The sequence below is a fragment of the Melanerpes formicivorus genome, unplaced genomic scaffold (assembly GCF_026170545.1).
Source record: "Melanerpes formicivorus ecotype bairdi unplaced genomic scaffold, bMelFor1.0.p_v2 SCAF_77, whole genome shotgun sequence".
Taxonomy (NCBI): domain Eukaryota; kingdom Metazoa; phylum Chordata; class Aves; order Piciformes; family Picidae; genus Melanerpes; species Melanerpes formicivorus.
This window is the reverse complement of record NW_027142429.1, coordinates 1,780,226-1,802,137: the sequence shown is the minus strand read 5'-3', so window position 1 is coordinate 1,802,137 and position 21,912 is coordinate 1,780,226. Positions and strand designations below refer to the sequence as shown.

At 60.1% G+C, this 21,912-nt stretch overlaps 1 protein-coding gene across 3 annotated transcripts in view; it reads left to right on the top strand.

Annotated features, from left to right (window-relative positions):
• The window catches only part of RGS3 (regulator of G protein signaling 3), a 121,843-nt gene that overhangs the window by 89,764 nt on the left and 10,167 nt on the right, over positions 1-21,912 (top strand). For all 3 annotated transcript variants that reach the window (XM_068164084.1, XM_068164085.1, XM_068164086.1), the window contains one exon: positions 17,648-18,289. In XM_068164084.1, the coding sequence (XP_068020185.1) occupies positions 17,648-18,289 (642 nt within the window). The remainder of the gene's footprint in view (positions 1-17,647; positions 18,290-21,912) is intronic.

Below are 21,912 nucleotides of genomic sequence, written 5' to 3'. Positions count from 1 at the left end.
ACCTTGCTACCAGGCCCAGCTCTGGGGATGCAGAGAGCCCAGGGCAGGCAGCTCAGGGGGGTGGCCCTGCCATGGCTCCTCTGTCCCTGTGGTGACTCCTGCTGGCATGCCACAGAGCCTGCCCAGGGGGTCCCAGGTGGCTCAGCAGGGGGGGTGACTGCCGTGGGGCTGCTGCTGGGGGCTTGGCAGGACTTTGCTCCTGGCTGAGTGTGATCCAGTCACAGGCTGGGGCATCCTCTGGGGCAAAGCTGTGCAGGGATGTGGTCAGATCTGAGCATCTCAGAGAGATGCTAAAAGGGAAGGTGTTGGTGGCTCTCCATCAGGGTGTGCTGTGGTGCTGTTTGGGTGATGTTGCTGTCGTCCCTCCCCACACCAGCCTCTGTGTTCATGGCAGGGTGTGGGGTTTGGGCTCTCTGCTGGGACTTCAAACCCTGTGGCTCAGAGCAAAGCCCCAGGGAGTGTCTGCTCCACGTGCTATGGAAGGGACCTGGCTACTGAATGGGTGGAAAAATACTGCAGAGGACAACACAAACCTTTCCAAGGCTTTTCTGTGCCCCAGGAGCCCAGAGGGTGCTCCCTAGGTGCAGCAGGGAGCCAGTGTGGCCCCTCCAAGGTTGTGACAAGGAGGTTTTGCTGCAGCTCACCGAAGCTGATGGAAATCCCACTGGTGAGAGGTGTGCCCAGGAGGCAGAAGAGCAACCCCCAGGCACTTAACTGAGTTCCTAGCACCATTTCCTACCCCAGCAAGGTGGGAGCTGCCCAGCATGTAACCTGAGAGCAAGCCTGATCCTGAGCTGTGAGCAGGAGCAGCATGGGGAGGAAGGGGCAGCCCCCTGTGAGGCTGCAGCTCCCGGGCAGAGGAGGACCTTGGTTGGCTTGGAGCAGGGTGGGCAGCACACGGGGCTGGGCTGTGGGCAGAAGCTGAGCATGGGCAGAGCTGGAGGTGGGGCTGCTGTGGCCACTCTGCACCACAGCTGGGACAGAGGTCTCTGGGGATGCTGGTGGGAAGCAGGGGCTGGGGAGAAGTGATCCATTAGCCTGGCTGTTGCTCAGCAGTCATTTGATCCTCAGGCTATTTAGGGAAACAGAGCAGTGTCTGTGCTCTGCAAACAGACAGATTAACCTGGAAATGCCAGCCCTGGCACGGCTCATTTCTGCTCCAAGCAGGAACCACAGCAGCAGAGCCTTCCAAACTGCTTCAGCCCGCTGTGGCTGAGCCCAGCTGAGGGCACAGGGGCTTCACTCCCCGTGGCAGGTGACCAGCACAGCCTCAGTGCCAGGCAGAGATGTGCCTCTGCCAGCTGGGCACTGCAGCAGGAGAAAGGGATTCTGTCTGAGCAGAGGGCAGCTCCTCAGCAGCCTCTCAGCTGTGACTGCTTCTGTTAGTGCTCTCCTTGTGTCCAGCCCTGAGCAGAGGGTTGGATGGGCCAGAGGATCCCCAGCAGGGAGGGCACATGTGGAGAGAAGGGGCTGGGCTGGCCCTACTGCCAGAGGGGCGTTGCACAGTGCCAGGAATTCAGACAGATTTGGGGCTCTTGGGTTTCCAGGCCCCCTGAGCCATGCCTGGCCAGGGAAGGTTTTTCTGGTCCCAAGATGTGGCTCTGCAGAGCTGTGGCAGTGTCTCCAGGGAGGAGAGTGTCAAGCCTGGAGGCTGCACTCTGCTCAAGGGCTGTGCTGGCACGGCTGCTGCTGCTGCTGCTGCTGCTTTCAGAGCAGCTGCTTCAGAGCAAAGCTGCCAGGTTCTGGGAGACACAAGCTGGCAGTGCAGGCAGCAGCCCCTTCTGGAGCTGCAGGCAGGGAAAATCAGGAGGGATGCAGCTGTGCTGATCCAGCCATGCTCCCAATGGCTTTTTCTGCCAGAGGCAGTGCAGGGGGAGCCCCAGGGATAAGTGCTGGCAGTGTGGTTCAGCTCTCTGCCTCTGGAGTCTAGGAGCCATGGAAATGGGACTCGAGTGGCTTCTTTGCTGCCACTGTAAGACCTGGCTGAGAGGACAAGGGACAATGGCTTTGAGCTGGGAGAGGGCAAATTGACACTGGAGAGGAGGAAGAAGTTGTTGGGAGGGTGGTGAGACAGTGGCAGAGGTTGCCCAGGGAGGCTGTGGCTACCTCCTGCCTGGAGGTGTTGAAGGCCAGGCTGGATGAGGCCTTGAGCAAGCTGAGCTGGTGGGCTGGGACTGGATGATCTTGAAGGTCCCTTCCAACCCAAACCATTCTGTGATCCTCTGATTCTCTGAGTCTTGAAGCCATCCTGGCAGCTGCAGCAGGTCACAGGAGCTGTTCTGTGGATATTTGCTCCACCTGCAGAACCTTCTCTGCTCTCATCTCAGCTCTGGGTCTGTGCTGGGAGTCTGATCCCTGCCCCTTGGCTGTGATGAGGGAGGAGCTGTACAACTCATCACGAGGGTGACCCAGCTGGGTGACAGATGACCCCAGATGGGGATGTGTGGAGCTTGGAGGAGGGCTGGGGCTTGAAGAGGAAATGTGATCCCAGTACCTGAAGGGGGTCTACAAGATAGCTGGGGATGGACTTTTGACAAGAGCTTTTAGTGCCAGGACAAAGTGCCAGGCAATGGCTTTGAGCTGAGAGAGGGCAGATTGAGACTGGAGAGGAGGAAGAAATTGTTGAGAGAGAGGCTGGGGAGACTCTGGCACAGGCTGCCCAGGGAGGCTGTGGCTGCCTCCTGCCTGGAGATGTTGAAGGCCAGGCTGGAGGAGGCCTTGAGCAAGCTGGGCTGGTGGGAGGTGTCCCTGCCTATGGCAGGGGGTTGGAATTGGATCATCTTTAAGGTTCCTTCCAACCCAAACCATTCTGTGATTCTATGGTTGTGGTGAGAACAGCTGTAAGAGCTGCTGGAGTTAGCCAGGCTGCCTCCTTGGGCTGAGTGGTGCAGAGCACCAGAGTGGTTTGTGTCCTCTCCTGGCTGCAGAGCAGGAAGGGTTTGTGTCCTCTCCTGGCTGCAGAGCAGGGAGGCTTTGTGTCCTCTCCTGGCTGCAGAGCAGGGAGGGTTTGTGACCTCTCCCGGTGCAGAGCAGGGAGGGTTTGTGACCTCTCCTGGTGCAGAGCAGGGAGGGTTTGTGACCTCTTCTGGTGCAGAGCAGGGAGGGTTTGTGACCTCTCCCGGTGCAGAGCAGGGAGGGTTTGTGACCTCTCCTAGCTGCAGAGCAGGGAGGGTTTGTGACCTCTCCTGGCTGCAGTGGGCTTGTCCCAGCCCCAGGTCAGCGCTAGGGACGAGATGGTGAACTGCAGAGCAGGGCCAGGGAGCAGGGGCCAGCTCCAGCTGCTTTGCCTGGCAGGGCTAGGGTTAGAGGCACAGCAGCCTGCTTGTCACCGCCCCGATTCTCACTGCTTGTTTCTTTGTGTCTTCCACACTCAGAACGGCTGATTACTCTTCCTGCTGGCTCCGTGACCTGACATTACCTCGGAGATGCTGGCTGGCTCTATAGATTATCCTTAAGCTAAATAATTCTGGACTCTGTGGTGTGGACTTTGGGCCGTGGGAGCCCCGTGTTTCCCGTGGGAGGTGGTGGATCCTCAGCCTGGCTGCCAGTCTCTCTCTCTCCCGTGGCTGCTGACGGTGCGAGCAGGCGTGGACCGATCCTGCCCTTCCCGGCAGCGCTGGCTCGGGTGCGGGGCAGGAGCCTCGGCGGGTGCCTGGCGGCAGGGGCTGGCCGGGCAGGAGGCGCTGGGCCGTGCCCGTCGCTGTTCACGGAGAGCTTGACGAGTGGAAGGCAAAGTGCTGCCAGCAGAGCCGGCCGGGGGGCAGAGCCGGCCGGGGGGCAGAGCCGGCCGCGGGGCAGAGCCGGCCGGGGGGCAGAGCCGGCCGGGGGGCAGAGCCGGCCGGGGGCAGAGCCGGCCGGGGGGCAGAGCCGGCCGCGGGGCAGAGCCGGCCGGGGGGCAGAGCCGGCCGGGGGGCAGAGCCGGCCGGGGGGCAGAGCCGGCCGGGGGCAGAGCCGGCCGGGGGCAGAGCCGGCCGGGGGGCAGAGCCGGCCGGGGGGCAGCGCGGCCGGAGCGGAGGCAGCGCCGCGGGCAGGCTCCGCTGGGGGCTGGCCCTGGCGCCGGCAGCCTGCCCACGCTCAGCCCGAGCCCTCCCCCCAGCCCTGCCTCCTTTCCCTCACCCACCCTGCCCCCCTGCCCCCCCCGGCACCTGGCTGCCTTCAGCAGCGACCTTTCCCTTCACACTGGGTCCCTTCCCCTCGGGAGGGTGGCACGGCCCGGGGGCTGCTGGGTGGCCCTGCCAAGCGCCCTGCCGTGGGAGGGTGAAGCTCTCTCTGCTCCAGCGTTCCTGGGGGGCTGTGCCCAGCAGCAGCAGAGTCAGAACACGAGTGGCTGGTTGCTGGGGAAGGAGGGGAGGAGCTGGCACCTTCTCACTTTGTTTTTGCCCAAAGTTCTTCCGTCCTCAACTGGGACCCTGGTGCCCAGCCTGTGCCCAGCCTGTGCCAGCTGTGCTGCAGAGTGTCCTGCCAGAGCCTGCTTACACAGCCAAGGCTGCAGGGGCCCAAGAGCTTCATCAGAGCCTGCTTTACTGCCACGATGCCAATGTCAGCACCTGGACAGGGCCAAGCACATCACAACAGCACCCAGAGCACCAGCCTGCCCCTGGCCACCCAGCCTCCCAGTGCTGGCTCTGTGCTGTCAGGGTGCCCACATGAAGGAGAACCTCTTGAGTCCTGTTCTGCCCCAAGGAGGGTTAAAGCATCAGCTGGCAGAACCTTGTGAGCCAGCTTACAGAAGTAAAGCCAAAGTACAGTGAACACAGCTGGAAAAACTTCCTCCTGAGGACAGCCCAAGGCTGCTGCAGGTACCCCATGAGGCTGTGGGGCTGGAGAGGCTGTGCCCCCTGAGTCAGGCTCCAGTTTACCTCTGCCCACTTCAGTACTGGAAGACACTGTCCCTGCACCATCAGAGAACCATGGGATCCCAGGTTGGAAGGGACCTCAAGGACCATCTGGTCCAACCTCTCTTGGCCAAAGCACAGCCCACAGAAGCTGGCCCAGCCCTGGCCAGCTGAGTCTTAATGCTGAGGCCTCCACCACTGCCCTGGGGCTGCTGGTCCTTGCTGTGAAGGATTATCCTCTTGTGTCCAATCAGAATCTCACCAGCAGCACAGAATCATAGAGTCACAGAGTTGTCAGGGCTAGAAGGGACCTCAAGGATCAGCCAGCTCCACCCCACCTGCCATGGGCAGGGACACCTCACACACCTCTGAGCAGGTTGCTCAGAGCCCCAACCTGTCCTCATCACCCCTCTCATGTTCTGTGGGATCCCCTGTACAACAGCAGCCTCCAGCCTCTTTGTAGCCACCTTTAGATGCTTGAACATGGTGAGAAGGTCTCCCCTGAGCCTTCTCCAGGCTGAAGCCACCAACAGCCCTCAGCCTCTGCTCATGTGGCAGCTTCCCAGCCCTTGGATTATCTTTGTGGCCTTTCCATTTTCTACAGTGGGGACCAAAACTGCACCAAATGCTGCAGGGGTGGGCTGAGCAGGGCTGAGCAGGGCTGAGCAGTGCTGAGCAGGGCTGAGCAGGGCTGAGCAGGGCTGAGCAGAGTGGGACAATGACTTCTTTATGTCTGCTGGTGATGCCCTTGGTGCTGTGCCCCAACCTCCTGCTGCCCTGGCTGCAGCAGCACACTGCTCACACACACTGAGTCTGCTGGCCACCAGCACCCCCAGCTCCCTTCCCACAGAGCTGCTCCCAGCTGGGGCTGCTCTTTCCCCTCATTATTCCCTTCTTGCTCCCCAGTTGGCTTCCAGCCCTAATCACAGCAACACAGCAGAGGGCCAAGGGAGGCTGGGGCTCCCCTGGCTGTTTGTGTGGGGCTGGGTGGGATGCTGGGTTGGGGTACTGGGATCTTTAGCCCCTCCCTAGCAGGGAGCCCTGCCTCCATCACGCTCAGTTTCCAACCCTGTTGGCTCCTGCTGCTGGCCCAGGTGCCATGGAGGTACTGGGGGCTGCCAGCCCAGGCCAGGCCTCTTCCTTGACCCCAGTGCCACTGGCTTGCAGGGTGCCAAGTGAGCAGGAAGGGAGAATGGGGCCAGCCCAGAGCCACAGCTTCAGCTTCATCTGTTCCTTTGCTGAGCTGCACTCTGAGGCCATTAGGAGAGCAGAGCTCTCCCCTCAGGCCAGCACCAGCTCCTGTCTCTCTGGCACTGGGAGCCGTTCTGCTGGCCGTGCCCAGCGGCCCCAGTGCTCCTTCCCACCCTGAGCAGGAGGGTACCATGGTGCAGGGGGCATGTCAGCAGCCAGCACTGCCAGCCCAGCCAGAGGCATCTTCAAACCCTGGAAGGTCTGTCTCTGATGAATCCCCAGAAGGGTGGCAGGAGGCAGCGTGCTGGCAGGAGTGGCACCAGCAGCCCCAGGGGGGTTGGGAGCATTTGCCTGGGGTGGCCAAAGGCATAGAGTGAGGGTCTGGAGCCAGCCCTGCTGGGGTTTGAGGAGGGCACTGGAATGCTTTGGCACAGAGAGGGAGGGTGCTGGTTGCTCAGCTGGAGCACTCCTCTCCTGTTTGGGGGTTCCTGCTTTGGGGAGCTGGCATGGTGGGGCTGTTGGGCAGGCTCTGAAGCCAAGGTCAAGGAACTCCTTTCAAAGGTGACTCAAACCCTGATGTTTGTGCAAAGCCAAAGGATGTGCTCAACATTAAACCATTCTGAAATGATTCTGATGCCATGGAATGCCAGGGGGCTCTGGGTGGTGGTGCCCAGGTTGGGGTGGCAGTGGGAGGCATGGCTTCATCCTTGCCCCATGGGTCCCCTCAGCCTCCATGACCCCTGGCACCTTCCTGATGGAGTGGCAGGGCAAGGCTGGACAGCACAGCTGCAGGAGGATTGCATTTGGCTTTGGAGCCACTGGTGTTGGGTTTGGTACCATCTGGGACTCCTCCATTCGGTGCCACAGCCCTGTTGGTGCCAGGCACAGGCAGAGCTGCTCTGCCAGCTCATCTCCTCAGTGCTTGCTCCCTTACCACAGCAGCAGTGACTCCCAGTGCCCACCTCGTGGTCCTGTTGTAAGTGATGCTGGGATGAGTCCTTCACAAAGGCCTCAGCTCAGGCTCCTGCTGCCACCTCTCTCATCCTGCACAAGGACAAAGCTGGGACCCTGCCACAGCCCTGCAGAGACTCCCTGGCTGCCCAGCACCACATCAGCCCTAGCAGGGAAAGGATGCTGTAGGCCACTGGCTGAATGCCAAGGACAGGATCCATTTCTCTTCCTCCTTGCCCACCCTTCTGCTTTGTCACTGCCAGGGATGTCTGTGGCCCAGACATCATCTCAGGAGCCTTCAGCACCAGCCCCCCACCGTGCTGACCAGGCCAGGGAGCCTGGGCTGGGGGTGCTCTGAGTCTCAGGGCAGCTCAGCACCCCCAGTGTGGTGACATCCCTGGGCTGTGTGCCTGTGTCCCACACACCTGCAGCCAGCCAGGTGGCCTCACAGAGGGGTCAGGCACAAACCCCCCAGGCCCAGCTGCCTTGGCCAGTGCAGACAGGATGGGTGCTGGCCACAGGTGCCCAGGTGGCCCTGCCATGGTGCTGCTGCCAGTGGTGGCATCGTGTAGCTGAGCTCAGCTCCGTGTCCAGTGGGGCAAGGTGAAGGATTCTACTCTGCAAAGCTGTGGCTCCCTGCAAGGAAGAGCAGGCAGCACACTTCCCCTGCTCCAGCCCAGGAGCACCACAAGCCTGCACCTGGCTGGGACCAGGGGGACATGTGTGTGCCCAGCACCCATGCTGCAGGAGAGCCAAGCACAGCTCGGCACCACCCAGCCATGGTGGTGCAGAGTCCCCAGCAGAGAGCTGTGGTGGTGGCTGAGGGGCAGCCTGCCTGGCTCAGCAAAGTGCAGCACCAGGAGGAGCAATGTGCAGAGGGAGCAGCTGTGTCCCCAGCCCAGTGTGTGTGGGGGTGGCAGGAGAGGACCCTTGTGGCAGATGGTGGTGCTGGGCTGTCCCCTGGATGGAGACCATGCATCCTCCTGCACCCTTCCCCCCTAGCCCTGCCTGCTTGGGCAGAGCCTCTTGTAGGGGATTGCAGTGTGGAGGGTGAAGCACCATGCTGCAGAGCATCTTCCACTGTGGTGAGAGGGAAAGGAGCTGCCCCTCCTCCCTGAGAGCAGAGGCGAAAGAACCCAGCTGTGACCTGCAGCAGGAGGCACCGCGGTGGGGCTGGGGCTTGGGGTCACTCAGGGGCAGGAGGAGGGGAGCTGAATGCAGCAGCTTTCAGGGAGATTGAGAGTCATAGAATGGGTTGGGTTGGGTTGGACCTTCAAGATCAGCCAATTCCAACCCCCTGCCATGGGCAGGGACACCTCCCCCCAGCCCAGCTTGCTCAAGGCCTCATCCAGCCTGGCCTTCAACACCTCCAGGGAGGAGGCAGCCACAGCCTCCCTGGGCAGCCTGTGCCAGAGTCTCCCCAGCCTCACTCTCAAGGATTTCTTCCTCCTCTCCAGTCTCAGTCTCCTCTCTCACATCTTTGGGGCTTGTTTTGGGGCCCCAGAACTGGATGCAGGACCCCCGGGGGGTGCTCACGGCAGAGCAGGCTTCTCTCGGGGGCTCACAGCACCTCCAGGGACTGCTGGCAGAGCCGCAGATAGCCCGAGGGGCCTGAGGGAGCCGTGGCCGGGAGCGGCTGGGTGGCTTCGGCTGCCTCCTGACACCAGATGAATAACGGCAGGGGCAGAGCCAGGGGCAGAGCCAAGCGCTGCGCTCAGCGCTCGGCGCCGCGGCTCCGGCACACGTCGGGGCTGGGGCTGCCGGAGGAGATGGGAGCTCAGCCCCCGCGGCTGGGACGCGCCTGGGAGCCCACCTTTGGTAGGTTTTGCTTTCAGAGGGGCTGGACCCTTCTCTGGGCAGAGTGACCCTGGGAGGGCTGACTCCCGTCAGAGCAAAGGCATCAGCTCGGCTCTGCTGCTGGTCCCCTGCACCTCTGTGCCGGGCTGCTCCCTGCTCGCTCCTGGGGAACCTGTGGCTCCTGCCCGGCTTCGTTTGCCGGCAGGCTGGGCTTGAAGGGTCGGTAAGGAGCACCTGGGGGGAGGGAAGGGTCTGTTTGTAGCCAGGGGGACTTGGGTGAGGCTCCCTTGCAAGTTGGGGCTGTGCCCAGCTGTGCCTTCTGCCGCGGCTGGCTCTGGCTGTGGGAGTGGCACTGCAGTGTGCCACAGCGTGGGCATTCAGCTCTGGGAGCCTTTGGATGCCCTCTCTTTGCTGGCACTGGGGGCTGAGCAGCAAATCCTGCTCCTACCACTGCAGTCAGAGCTGTGGCCATGCCCACAAGCTCAATGGGGATGGAGGGCCCTGGGCAGTGGGTTGGGGTCTGGAGATGGGACTGCCAGGGCAGCTGCAGTTCAGGGCTGGCAGCTCATGGGCACAGTGGTGTTCAGGCTGTGTTAGCTCTGGCTGCTTGGGTTGGGGACGTGGCATGGGGAGGTTTTGTTCCATGTGGTTGCACCAAAACCCAGGGTGCCAGCTCTGCCCACAGACCTGGCTCCCTCCCACACATCCTGGTGAGGCCTCACTTGGAGCATTGTGTCCAGTTCAAGAGGGACAGGAGAGGATGATGAAGGACCTGGAGCCTCTGTGATGAGGAGAGGCTGAGAGCCCTGGGGCTGTTAAGCCTGGAGAGGAGAAGGCTGAGAGGAGATCTTACAGATGCTTGCAGATATCTGAGGGGTGGGTGTCAGGAAGGGTGCAGGCTCTTTTTGGTGGTGTCCTGTGACAGGACAAAGGGCAATGGACACAGACTGGAACCCAGGAAGCTCCACCTTGACATGAGGAAAAACTTCTTTAGTGTGAGGGTGCTGGAGGCCTGGAGCAGGCTGCCCAGAGAGGTTGGGGAGTCTCCTTCTGTGGAGAGCTTCCAACCACCCCTGGATATGTTCTGTGTGCCCTGCCCTGGGTGACCCTGCTCTGGCAGGGGGATTGGACTGGATGGTCTCTGGAGGTCCTCTCCAAGCCCTGTGGGTCTATGATGGAGCTGTGGCTCCTGTTCACTGCCCTGTTGCAGGGACCTGAGGGCTCTGGCAGAGGCAGCAGCAGCCTGGGCAGTGCCCTGGGTGACCCTGCTCTGGCAGGGGGATTGGACTGGATGCTCCCTGAAGGTCCTCTCCAAGCCCTGTGGGTCTATGATGGAGCTGTGGCTCCTGTTCACTGCCCTGTTGCAGGGAGCTGAGGGCTCTGGCAGAGGCTCCAAGTGTGGGCACGGCAGCAGCAGCAGCCTGGGCAGTGCCCTGGTCAGGTCCCTTCACAATCAATTGGGGCTGACAGTAATGGAGTAATGTGATTAGCACAGCCTGCTGCCACAGGATCATTTCCTCCCTCAGAGCAGGGCTTCTCCTGACAGCCTCTCAGACATGGCAAGCCCAGGGGTTTTTGGGTGGTGTGAAGGTTCAGACCCCCCCTAAGTGTCTCCTCAGAGGACTTCTCCACCCCCACCAGCCTGCCCTGGGGTCCTGCTGGATCCTGCTGCTTGGGGTTGGACATCCATGCTTGCTTTTGCTGTTGCACTAATTGCTGCCCATCAATTATTCATCAGTTCAGTAATGAAGCAGGGAATGGGTAGGAAATGTTGCTGTGCAGAGAGTCCTTGGCTCCAGTCGGCCTTGCAGAGCAGCCACAGCTCAGGGAGGACAAGGAGCAGAGCTGCCTGGGGGATGCTCTTCCAGACTGACTCCCATGGAGGTTTCCTCAGCTTTCTGCAGCTCTGCTGTGTGTTTCTGGCTCCATTTCCCTCCCCTCAGCCCCGTGCTGTGCATTAGGTGCTGTTTCCTGCAGCCCTGTGCCTGCTCAGCTCTTGGTGGTCACTTTTCAGGGCTCTGAGGTGCTCCTCATCAGTGGTTTTGGGCAGGGGTCACAGAGCCACTTAGAAGTTTGTGATCTGATGGTTCTGGACAGTTTGCCCCATGGCTGTGAGCTGAAACTGTGGCTGGTTTCTGCCACTCTGTGCAAAAAGCTGCTCTGGAAGGGTTGAATTTTCCCTAGGTGGCTTCTAGTTGGTCTCAGTCACCTTAAAGGTCTTCTCCAACCTGCACATTTCTGTGACTCTCTGTAGGAGCTGCTTTCAGAACACAGAATTAAGCAGGTTGGAAAAGACCTTTGAGGTCATCCAGTCCAACCTATCACCCAGCACCATCTGATCAACTCAACCATGGCACCAAGGGCCTCATCCAGGCTCTTCTTGAACACCTCCAGTGGTGGTGATTCCACCACCAACCTGGGCAGCACATTCCCATGGCCAATCTCTCTTGCTGGGAAGAATTTCTTCCTAACATCCAGCCTAAACCTCCCCTGGCACAGCTTGAGACTGTGTCCTCTTGTTCTGGTGCTGGGTGCCTGGGAGAAGAGACCAACCCCCACCTGGCTACAACCTCCCTGCAGGGAGTTGGAGAGAGCAAGAAGGTCTCCCCTGAGCCTCCTCTTCTCCAGGCTAAGCAACCCCAGCTCCCTCAGCCTCTCCTCACAGGGCTGTGCTCCAGACCCCTCCCCAGCTTTCTTGCCCTTCTCTGGACACCTTCCAGCAGCTCAACATCTTTCCTAACCTGAGGAGCCCAGAACTGGACACAGGACTCAAGGTGTGGCCTCAGCAGTGCTGAGCACAGGGCACAAGGACTTCCCTGCTCCTGCTGGCCACACTCTTCCTGATGCAGACCAGGATGCCCTTGGCCTTCTTGGCCCCCTGGGCACACTGCTGGCTCATGTTTAGGCAGCTGTCAACCAGCACCCCCAGGTCCCTCTCTGCCTGGCTGCTCTCAGCCACTCTGCCCCCAGCCTGTAGTTTCCCCACACCCCATCTGTCCTGAGGGGGATGTTAGCTCCACAGAGGGAACACTGCCAGTAGCAAAGCTGGCTGTGTCCTCCCCAGAATCCCCCTGCAGAGGGACTTCTCATTCCCCCAGAGTTCAACACTTCTGGGTACAGAAGAGGCTGCTCTGAGCAAAGGTAGATTGAAGAGCAGCAGCAGCCAGAGAGGTTCTTCCGTGGGACAGGTGGAGGATGGGGCTGCCATGGGCTGGGGGTGCCCTATGAGAGCATCTCTGCAGCAGTATCTTGAGAGGTCTATGAACTCCTCCTGGAGGGGAGCACAGTCAGGGCAGCATAGCCTTCACTGACCTGCTCACCTTGATGCCCAACACCCCAACACCTGCAAGGATTTTCCTGCTTTTCCCAGCCCCTGATGTTGGCTGAGGAGCTGTGTGGCTGCAGGGCACTTGAGGTGTGCTCAGCCTCCTCCTCCCTAGCACAAGGTGCCAGGGGGAAAACCCAAGCACCAACACCAGGAGCCAGCAAAGGCTGAATTCAGTTTTCTTGTGTCCAGATGTTACTTGAGCCACAGCAGCTCCAGGACCCCACCTGCAGCACTGCCTCCAGTTCTGGTGTCCCCAGCACAAGAAGGACCTGGAGCTGCTGGAGAGGCTCCAGAGGAGGCCACAAAGATGATCAGAGGGGGACTGGCTGGGACAGCCTGTGGGGACAGGCTGGGAGAGTTGGGACTGTTCAGTCTGGAGAAAAGAAGGCTCCAGGCAGACCTCAGAGCAGCCTTCCAGTAGCTGAAGGGCTCCAGGAGAGCTGGGGAGGGACTTTGGCCAAGGGCTGGGAGTGCCAGGATGAGGAACAATGGCTTTGAGCTGGGAGAGGGGAGACTGAGAGTGGAGAGGAGGAAGGAATTATTGAGAGTGAGGCTGGGGAGAGACTGGAGCAGGTTGCCCAGGGAGGCTGTGGCTGCCTCCTGCCTGGAGGTGTTTGAGGCCAGGCTGGATGAGGCCTTGAGCAAGCTGGGCTGGGGGGAGGTGTCCCTGCCCATGGCAGGGGGTTGGCACTGGATGATCTTCCACCCCAACCCATTCCATGATTCTATGAATCTCTCAGAAGCTGAGAGCCTCAACAACCTCCCTGCCCTCCCAGAGCTGGGGCTTCCAGGGGGTGCCACAGAGCACAGCACTCCTGGCAGCACCAGGGGAAGGCCAATGCAGGCTTCAGCCCCCGGCTGAGCTCCCTGTGGCTGCTGCTGTCCCAGCTGGGAGCCCTGGCTGTGGGCCACCAGAAAGGGCAGGCTGTGTTTGGAGAAGGGCTGGAGAAGTTGAGGCTGTGCTGACAAACCCACATCTGCTCCTGGAAATGTGCTCTGCTGGGAAATCAGCACAGCAGCAGCTAGAAGGAAGCTGATCTAATTGCAGCCTGCAGAGCAGAGGGTTTGCAGAGCTTCTCCCCCCTCTTGGTTTCATGAAGACCTTTGAGTCATTGAGCGACTCCAGAGGCAGAAGGAGTGCAGGAAGTGGCCACAGGGGCAGAAATTGAGGGTGCTGGAGCAGACAGGGCAATGTTTGGCTCTTTTTTTGGGGGGGTTTGTTCATCCTTGTTCAATGAGGAGGTCACTGTTAGAGACTCTGCTGCTTGTGCTCTGGTCTCAGACCTATCATTTCCCTTCCCTAAATTACCCCTAGAGCCATCCTGGGGCTTGGAGGCAGCCCTGTGCTGCTTTCTCTTCCCCTTCATGGGACATGGTGCCTGAAACAGAACCTGAAACAGGGATGTGTGAGGTGCTCCAGGGGAATGCAGGAAAGCCCCAAGGCCTTCCCAGCTCAGGACAGGGGAACCCAGATGTTAGGGATGGGAAGATGCAGGTGCTGAGGACAGGGAAACTGCATCTTGAGGATAGGGACAGCCCAATGTTGAGAGCAAGGAGACCCAGATGTTGAGAAGAGTGAGATCAAGATGTTGAGGATGGAGATCCAGATGTTGGCTGCTGGCTCCTGAGCTACTACATCTCACCAAGGGAGAGGGAGGAGGCAGGCAGCAACAAGAGCATGGGATGGTTTGGATGAGTCTTTAGGGTGGAAGGGCAGCACCTTTCAGGATCAGCACTGCTTCCATCTACTGCCTCCTCCAGCAGCCCCTTGGCTGCAGTGATGATGAGGAGCCCTGACTGCATCCCTGTCCTTGCTGGCCCAGATCATCTTTGCACAGCAAGCTGGCCCTTGGCTTCATGCTGGTGTAGTCCCTGGTGCCATGATCAGGTTTGCTGGCTGGCTGGGATGGCATCACTGCCACCTTCCTTCCCTGGCTCTCCCTGACCATCCGGTGAAAAGAAGGCTCCAGGGAGACCCTAGAGCAGGGAGACCCTTCAGTACCTGCAGGGGCTCCAGGAGAGCTGGGGAGGGACTCTGGCCAAGGGCTGGGAGTGCCAGGATGAGGAACAATGGCTTTGAGCTGGGAGAGGGGAGACTGAGAGTGGAGAGGAGGAAGAAATTGTTGAGAGTGAGGCTGGGGAGACTCTGGCACAGGCTGCCCAGGGAGGCTGTGGCTGCCTCCTGCCTGGAGGTGTTGAAGGCCAGGCTGGATGAGGCCTTGAGCAGGCTGGGCTGGGGGGAAGTGTCCTTACCCAGGGCAGGGGGATTGGAACTGGCTGATCTTTGAGGTCCCTTCCAACCCAACCCATTCCATGACTGTGTGATGTTCAGCAGAGCTCAGCTGCAGGCCGGGCTGGGAGCACACTTGGACAGCCCCGGGGCTGCTCTCAGCCCAGGCTGGAAAGCTGCCGCGGTGCTGGGGCTGCTGCTCAGCCCCTCCGTGATCGAATTAGCTGAGGAGATGTAATTGAATCCCCAGATGGCTCTCATTTGGAGGGAGCCTGTTCATTTCCTCTGTGGGGCCTTATCTGATGTGGGCAACCAGCAGCATGCAGCAGCAGGAGGGGGCAGGAGGGAGCCGCGGGGGCGAGGGCAGCCTCGCAGGCAGGCAGCGCGCTCAGCGCCCGGTGGGCTTTGCCTCTCATTATCTCAAGCACTAATGATGACAGTGATTGTGATAGCAATCAGACAGCAGCAGCATTACAGCACACGCCGGTGCCAGCAGCAGCTCTGGCACAGAGGCTCTGGAAATGCCCTTGGACAAGAAGATGCCAGCGGGGAGGGAAGCAGCCCCAGGGGTGGGGCAAAATGTCTGGGGAAGAGAAGGCTCCCAGGAGACCTTACTGTGGCCTTCCAGTACCTGGAGGGGGCTGCAAGAAAGCTGGGGAGGGAGTTTTGAGGGTGCCAGGGAGTGGTAGGACTGGGGGGGAGGGGGGGTGGATCCAAGCAAGAGGAGAGATTGGATGTTAGGAAGAAGTTGTTCCCCATGAGGGTGGTGAGAGCCTGGCACAGGCTGCCCAGGGAGGTGGTGGAAGCCTCCTGCCTGGAGGTGTTTGCAGCCAGGCTGGAGGTGGCTGTGAGCAACCTGCTGCAGTGTGAGGTGTCCCTGCCCATGGCAGGGGGGTTGGGACTGGCTGAGCCTTGAGCTCCCTTCTAGCCCTGACAGTTCTGTGATTCTGTAAAGTGAGTGTCCCCTGCCTGCCTTGGGGATGGGGCAGAGGTGGCAGAGGGCTGAGGACAGGATGGGCTCTGAATTGTCTGCTGAGCTGTTGGAGAGCAGCCCTGAGGAGAAGGACCTGGGAGTGGGGTCCACCTGTGGGTGGACAATGAGGTCTGTGGTGCCAGGCTGGACTCGATGATCTTTGAGGTCTCTTCTAACCCTAGTGATACTGTGAGACTGTGACAGTAAGTTCTCCATGGGACAGCAAAGTGCCCTGGTGGCCAAGGAGGTCAATGGGCTCCTGGGGTGCATGAAGAGGAGTGTGGCCAGCAGGGCAAGGGAGATTCTCCTACTCCTCTACTCTTCCCTGGTGAGACCACATCTGGACTACTGTGTCCAGTCCTGGGCTCCCCAGCTCAAGAAGGACAAAGAACTCCTGGAGAGAGTCCAGCACAGGGCCAGAGAGGTGCTGAGGGCACTGGAACAGCTCTGATGAGGAGAGGCTGAGGGCTGGGGCTGCTTAGCCTGCAGGCTGAGGGGGATCTTGTTAGTGCTTACAAATATCTGAGGGTGGGTGGCAGGAAGGTGAGGCCAGACTCTTCTTGGTGGTCCCCAGAGACAGGACAAGAGGTGTTGGGCACAAAGCTGAACACAGGAAGCTCCTTCTGAACATGAGGAGGAACTTGTGTGCTGTGAGAGTGGCAGAGCCATGGAGCAGGCTGCCCAGAGAGGTGCTGCAGTCTCCATCTCTGGACACTTTCAAGGCCAGCTTGGACATGTTCCTGTGTGATCTGCTTTAGGTGATCCTGCTCTGGCAGGGGAGTTGGACTGGATGCTCTCCAGAGGTCTCTTCCAACCCCTAACTTGCTGTGATTTTAGTCTCCAGACTCTCTGAGGCAGTTCTGGTGATGCCAGGTTGCTGCCTGTGGCTGCAAGGTCACAGTGCAGGTCCTCTCTGTGCTGATGGGGAAAAGAGGACCCTTGGTGTGACAGAAAAGGACAAGGTCCAGGTGGCTGTGGGTGAGCTCCTCTGTGGGCTGCCAGGAGGCAGCTGGCTGTGGCACTGGACTCAGGCAGCCTTGGGGAAATCTGCCATGCTTTAGAACCATGGAGCCCTTTAGATTGGAAAGGACCTTTCAGAGCATCAGGTCCAACCCTTAACCCAGCACTGCCAGGGCACCACCAAACCATGGCCCTCAGCACCACAGCTACCCAGCTTTGGAATCCCTCCAGGGATGGGGACTCCACCACTGCCCTGGGCAGCCTGGGCCTCCTGAGCCTCCTCTTCTCCAGGCTAAGCAACCCCAGCTCCCTCAGCCTCTCCTCACAGGGCTGTGCTCCAGACCCCTCCCCAGCTTTCTTGCCCTTCTCTGGACACCTTCAAGTCTCTCAATGTCCTTCTTAAACTGAGGAGCTCAGAACTGGACACAGGACTCAAGGTGTGGCCTCAGCAGTGCTGAGCACAGGGCACAAGGACTTCCCTGCTCCTGCTGGCCACACTGTTCCTGATGCAGGTCAGGATGCCCTTGGCCTTCTTGGCCACCTGGGCACACTGCAGGCTCATGTTCAGGCAGCCCTCTGAAAGGGCAGAGCTTGCTTAGGCCTTTCCCAGCTGCAGAGGAAAGCTGGCAAAACCCAGCTCTAAACCTGGGAGTGATTGAGGTTTTGCTGAGCCCCATCTGTGCAGGGCATGGATGAGGCACTCAGGGCCAAGGTCTGGTTGATTAGTTGGGGTTGGTGATCAGTTGGACTTGATGACCTTGGAGGTCTCTTCCAACCTGGTTGATTCTGTGGGGTGGCCATGGGCAGCCCCACAGCTGGGGCAGTGCCTGGGGAGCTGAGCTGCTGGTGGCTGTGGCTGGGCAGAGCCTGGGCAGCAACAGCCTGGCACTGCCCTTCTGCATTTAACAGCCTGGAGCTGCTGGATGAGAGCTGCTGGTTTGCTCTGCTGCTCTGCTCACCTCAGGAAGGTGTCTGCAGGGCTGAGCCCCCCCAGCAGCTGAGAGGGGCCCAGTGGAGCTGTTGGGGTAAGGATGATGCTAGCTCTGTGTGCCACCAGCCCCACTGCTTCCCTCCAAACCCCCCAGTGCCACCTGGTCTGAGGTAGGAGCTTAGTGGCTCCATCCCACTCCTGCCCCACCCCCACCAGCCCCCTGCTGCTGGAGGGAGCCAGGGATCAGCACCAGGCCTGGGTGCTGTGGGAGTGATGGGTGACCTGCCACCACCTGGGCACATGGGCATGATGCTGACCAACCCCAGCAGAGCACTGCCAGGGCTGCACAAATCGGTGCCAGCCTTGTGGCTGGGGTATCAGGAGCAGAAAGGCAGCCAGTGAGAGATCTGGGATGCCTCTGCCTTCATCCTTCATCCTCTCTTCTGGGCAGATGCTGGAGACGGACACTGAGAAACCAGGACAGATGCACTCGGAGGATGGGAAGGCAGCAGCAGGTGATGCTCCTCTGGCAGCAAAGGCACCGGCTCTGGCTGAGCCCTGGGAAGCTCTGGGAGCCACCCAGGGTCCTCTCCTGGCGGCCAAGCAGCCTGTGGGCACCAAGAGGGGAGAGGAGCAGCCCAGCCTCGTGCCAGCCTTCGTCATCCCTGAGCTGCGGCTCGACAGCACCTTCAGCCAGAGCGCCTCGGGCTTGGCCGGCAGCACCACGGACGGGGAGGGGGAGCAGGAGGAGGAGGAGGATGAGGAGGAGGAGGAAGATGAGGAGGAGGAGGACAGTGACGAGCAGTACCTGGAGAGGAAGGAGGCGAAGCGCAGCAGCATGATCGAGACCTCCCAGCCCGGCTACACCCTGAGCGTGCAGAGCTCCCTGCGGCGCCGCACCCACAGCGAGGGCAGCCTGCTGCAGGACACCAGGAGCCACTGCTTCACCTCTGACACCACCCTCAACTGCTCTGACAGCCACAGCACCCAGGGCCACTGGGCCCTGCCCTCCCCCAGGACCCTCAAGAAAGAGCTCACCAAAAATGGAGGCTCCATCCACCAGCTCGCCCTGCTCTTCTCCGGCCACAGGAAGGTAACGGGGGGCAGCCAGCTCCGGCCTGGCTGTGGGGATAGAGGAGCTCCTGGGGTCTCCTGGCACAGAACCAGAGGACTGGTTCAGCTGGAAAGGACCTTTAGGAGTCTGGAGAAGGGGAGGCTGAGGGAGACCTCATTGCTCTCTACAGCTCCCTGACAGGAGGTTGCAGTGAGCTGGGGGCTGGGCTCTTCTCCCTAGTCTCAGGGGAGAGGAAATGGCCTGGAATTGTGCCAGGGGAGGGCCAGGTTGGGGAGAAGGAAAGTTTTCTATGCTTCAAGAGTGGTCAGGGATTGGCAGAGGCTGCCCAGGGAGGTGGTGGGGTCCCCATCCCTGGAGGTGTTGAAGAAATGTGTGGCCATGGCACCTGGGGATATGGTTTGATGGCCATGGTGGGGTTGGGTTGGTGCTCAGAATGATCTCCAAGGGCCTTTCCAGCCCAAACAAGTCTATGGTTCTATGATTCTCTAACTCCAGCAAGTCTGGTGCTGGACCATCTCCCTCAGCACCACACATGGCCCCTCTCCCTATGGCCACAGCAAAGCTGCTGTCTGAGGAGCCAGGAAGGTCTCTGTCATTGGTACTCAGCTCTGGGAGATGCTTAGCACCCAGGGGATGTCACCCAGAGCCAGTGTAGGTGGGCATCTCCCACCAGTGGAGCCAGATCCTGCAGGCTCCCATGTCCTGGAGAGCTGCTGAGACCTGTGGAATGTGAGGTGCCCCTGGGGGTCTGCACTAGCAAAGGGCTGCCCACAGCAGTGGGGACAGGAAACAGCCAGGCCCCAGAGATCCTCCAGGGACAGACAGTCCCTGATGTGCTCGGGGATGCCAGGAGCAGGGAGGCTTTCTGCCTTGCCAGCCTCTCACAGGGCTGTGACCTTCTGGGGGGGCCTGTCTCAGGAACAGGTTGAGGTCAGCAGCGACTTCTGACCCTGGCAAGCAGAGGGGAGGAGCAGCGAGGGAGGAGGAGCTCAGAACGGGGCTGGCCTCTGCTCACAAGCCCTGACCCTCGGCTGCTCCCTGCGCCCCCTGAGCAGAGCTTGCCTGGGCTGTGCTTCTGCAGGAAACCATGTGCCAGGGCACAGGCTGGGGGTGAGCAGTGTGCTGCTTCTCCTGCTCTCCCTGGCTGGCTGCTGAGGGACCTGCACCCTGCTCTGCCCAGCCAAGCTCATGCCAGCTTGAGCTCTGCCAGTGGCTGTGGGCACTGCTCTGCTTGGGGCTGTATTGCTTGGCTCAGGACCTCCTTGTATGGCTCAGGACCTCATTGCATTGCCCAGGGCCATGTTGCATGGCTCAGGACCTTGTTGCATGGCTCAGGACCTCATTGCATTGCCTGGGGTCATGTTGCATGGCTCAGGACCTCGTTGCATTGCTCAGGACCTCATTGCATTGCCCAGGGTCATGTTGCACGGCTCAGGACCTTGTTGCATGGCTCAGGACCTCATTGCATTGCCCAGGGTCATGTTGCATGGCTCAGGACCTCGTTGCATGGCTCAGGACCTCATTGCATTGCCCAGGGTCATGTTGCATGGCTCAGGACCTTGTTGCATGGCTCAGGACCTTGTTGCATGGCTCAGGACCTCATTGCATTGCCCAGGGTCATGTTGCATGGCTCAGGACCTTATTGCATTGCCCAGGGTCATGTTGCATGGCTTAAGACCTTGTTGCATTGCTCAGGACCTTGTTGCATGGCTCAGGACCTCATTGCATTGCCCAGGGTCATGTTGCATGGCTCAGGACCTTCTTGCATGTCTCAGGACCTTGTTGCATGGCTCAGGACCTCATTGCATTGCCCAGAGTCATGTTGCATGGCTCAGGACCTCGTTGCATGGCTCAGGACCTCATTGCATTGCCCAGGGCCATGCTGCACGACTCAGGACTTTGTTGCATGGCTGAGGACTGTGTCATGCTGCTCAGAACCCCCTTGCAGACAGAGCTCAGGACCACACCCCATGCTGCTCCATGGCTCCTGGGCAGGAGGGGCTGGTACTAAGCCCTGCATGCCACCAAGCACAGCAGAACAGGCTGGCCGGGGGGAGGGGGGTGGAGTCCCCATCCCTGGAGGTGTGGCACTGTGGCCAGGGTGGTGTTGGGTTGATGCTTGGACTGGATGATCTTGGAGGGCTTTTCCAACCCAAACACTTCCATGACGGTAAAGCTGGGATGAAGTTACCCTCTCCCTGCCAGGCTTGTGCTGCTGGAGAGGGGTCACCTCTGATGCTGTTTCCTGGGGCACAGAGTCCCCAGCCAGCTGGTGGGATGGATCCCTTGCAGGTCTGACAGGCTGATCAGATGGGGCTGCTGGGCAGCCCAAACCCCCTTGGAGGCTGATGCCAGCGACGTATGCCGGGGGTGAGCCCCCTGGCCAGATCCTAGCCAGACAGGACACCTGCGTGGCAGGCACACCCGCTCTGCCCGGCACGGAGGCGGGGAGGTGGTGACGGCGGCAGTGCAGCCTGAGGGCGTCCCGTTGGAGCTGCCGGCGGCGAGGCTGCTGGAAGAGGTTTCACAGCGCCCCCGTGCGTGCGGCCGGGGAGTGCGCAGCTCCCGGCACCGGGCTGGCTCCATGCTCCCCGCTGCCCCGGAGCGCCCCCAGCTGCGCGCTTGGGGCTGGTCTGGTGGGTGGCTTTCAGCAGAGGTGCTCCTCTCCTGTCCAGTGCAGACGATGGATGAGGCACTCAGTGCCACGGGCGAGTTGATTAGGTAGGGTTGGGTGATCGGTTGGACTTGATGATCTCGGAGGTCTCTTCCAGCCTGGTTGTTGATTCTGATTGAAACTGTTGGGCTGTGCCTTTTGCCTTGTTCAGTGAAACCCTCCAAGGTTTCTGGAGCAGGAAAGTGATGTGCAGGTCTCCCGTGGATCCCCTGCAGCAGCAGCACTAAGCTGCTAAGCACCAGTGACACCTCCTCGGCAGCAGGTCCACAGCATCCACCGGGGGGCTGGGGGGTTTGTCCCTCAGGGACCATTTCAGAGGGGCTTCTTTTGTTGGCCCTTCTAATGCCATCCTGCCCAGCATGCCTCCCTGCTCCCCTCCTCACAAAATCACAGAATGAATGGGATGGGATGGGATGGGATGGGATGGGATGGGATGGGATGGGATGGGATGGAATGGGATGGGATGGGATGGGATGGAATAGAATAGAATAGAATAGAATAGAATAGAATAGAATAGAATAGAATAGAATAGAATAGAATAGAATTAACCAGGTTGGAAAAGACCTCAGATATCATCAAGCCCAGCCTATCACCCAGCACCATCTGATCAACTCAACCATGGCACCAAGTGCCTCATCCAGGCTCTTCCTAAACACCTCCAGGGATGGGGACTCCACCACCTCCCTGGGCAGCACATTCCCATGGCCAATCTCTCTTGCTGGGAAGAATTTCTTCCGAAGCTCCAGCCTAAACCTCCCCTGGCACAGCTTGAGACTGTGTCCTGGTGCTTCTTGCCTGGGAGAAGAGACCAACCCCCACCTGGCTACAACCTCCCTTCAGGTAGCTGTAGACAGCAGTAAGGTCTCCTCTGAGCCTCCTTATTGCTGTCTACAACAACCTGAAGGGAGGTTGTTAGCAGTTAGCAAGGGAGAATGTTAGCAGCTGGAAGGGACCTCTGGAGATCACT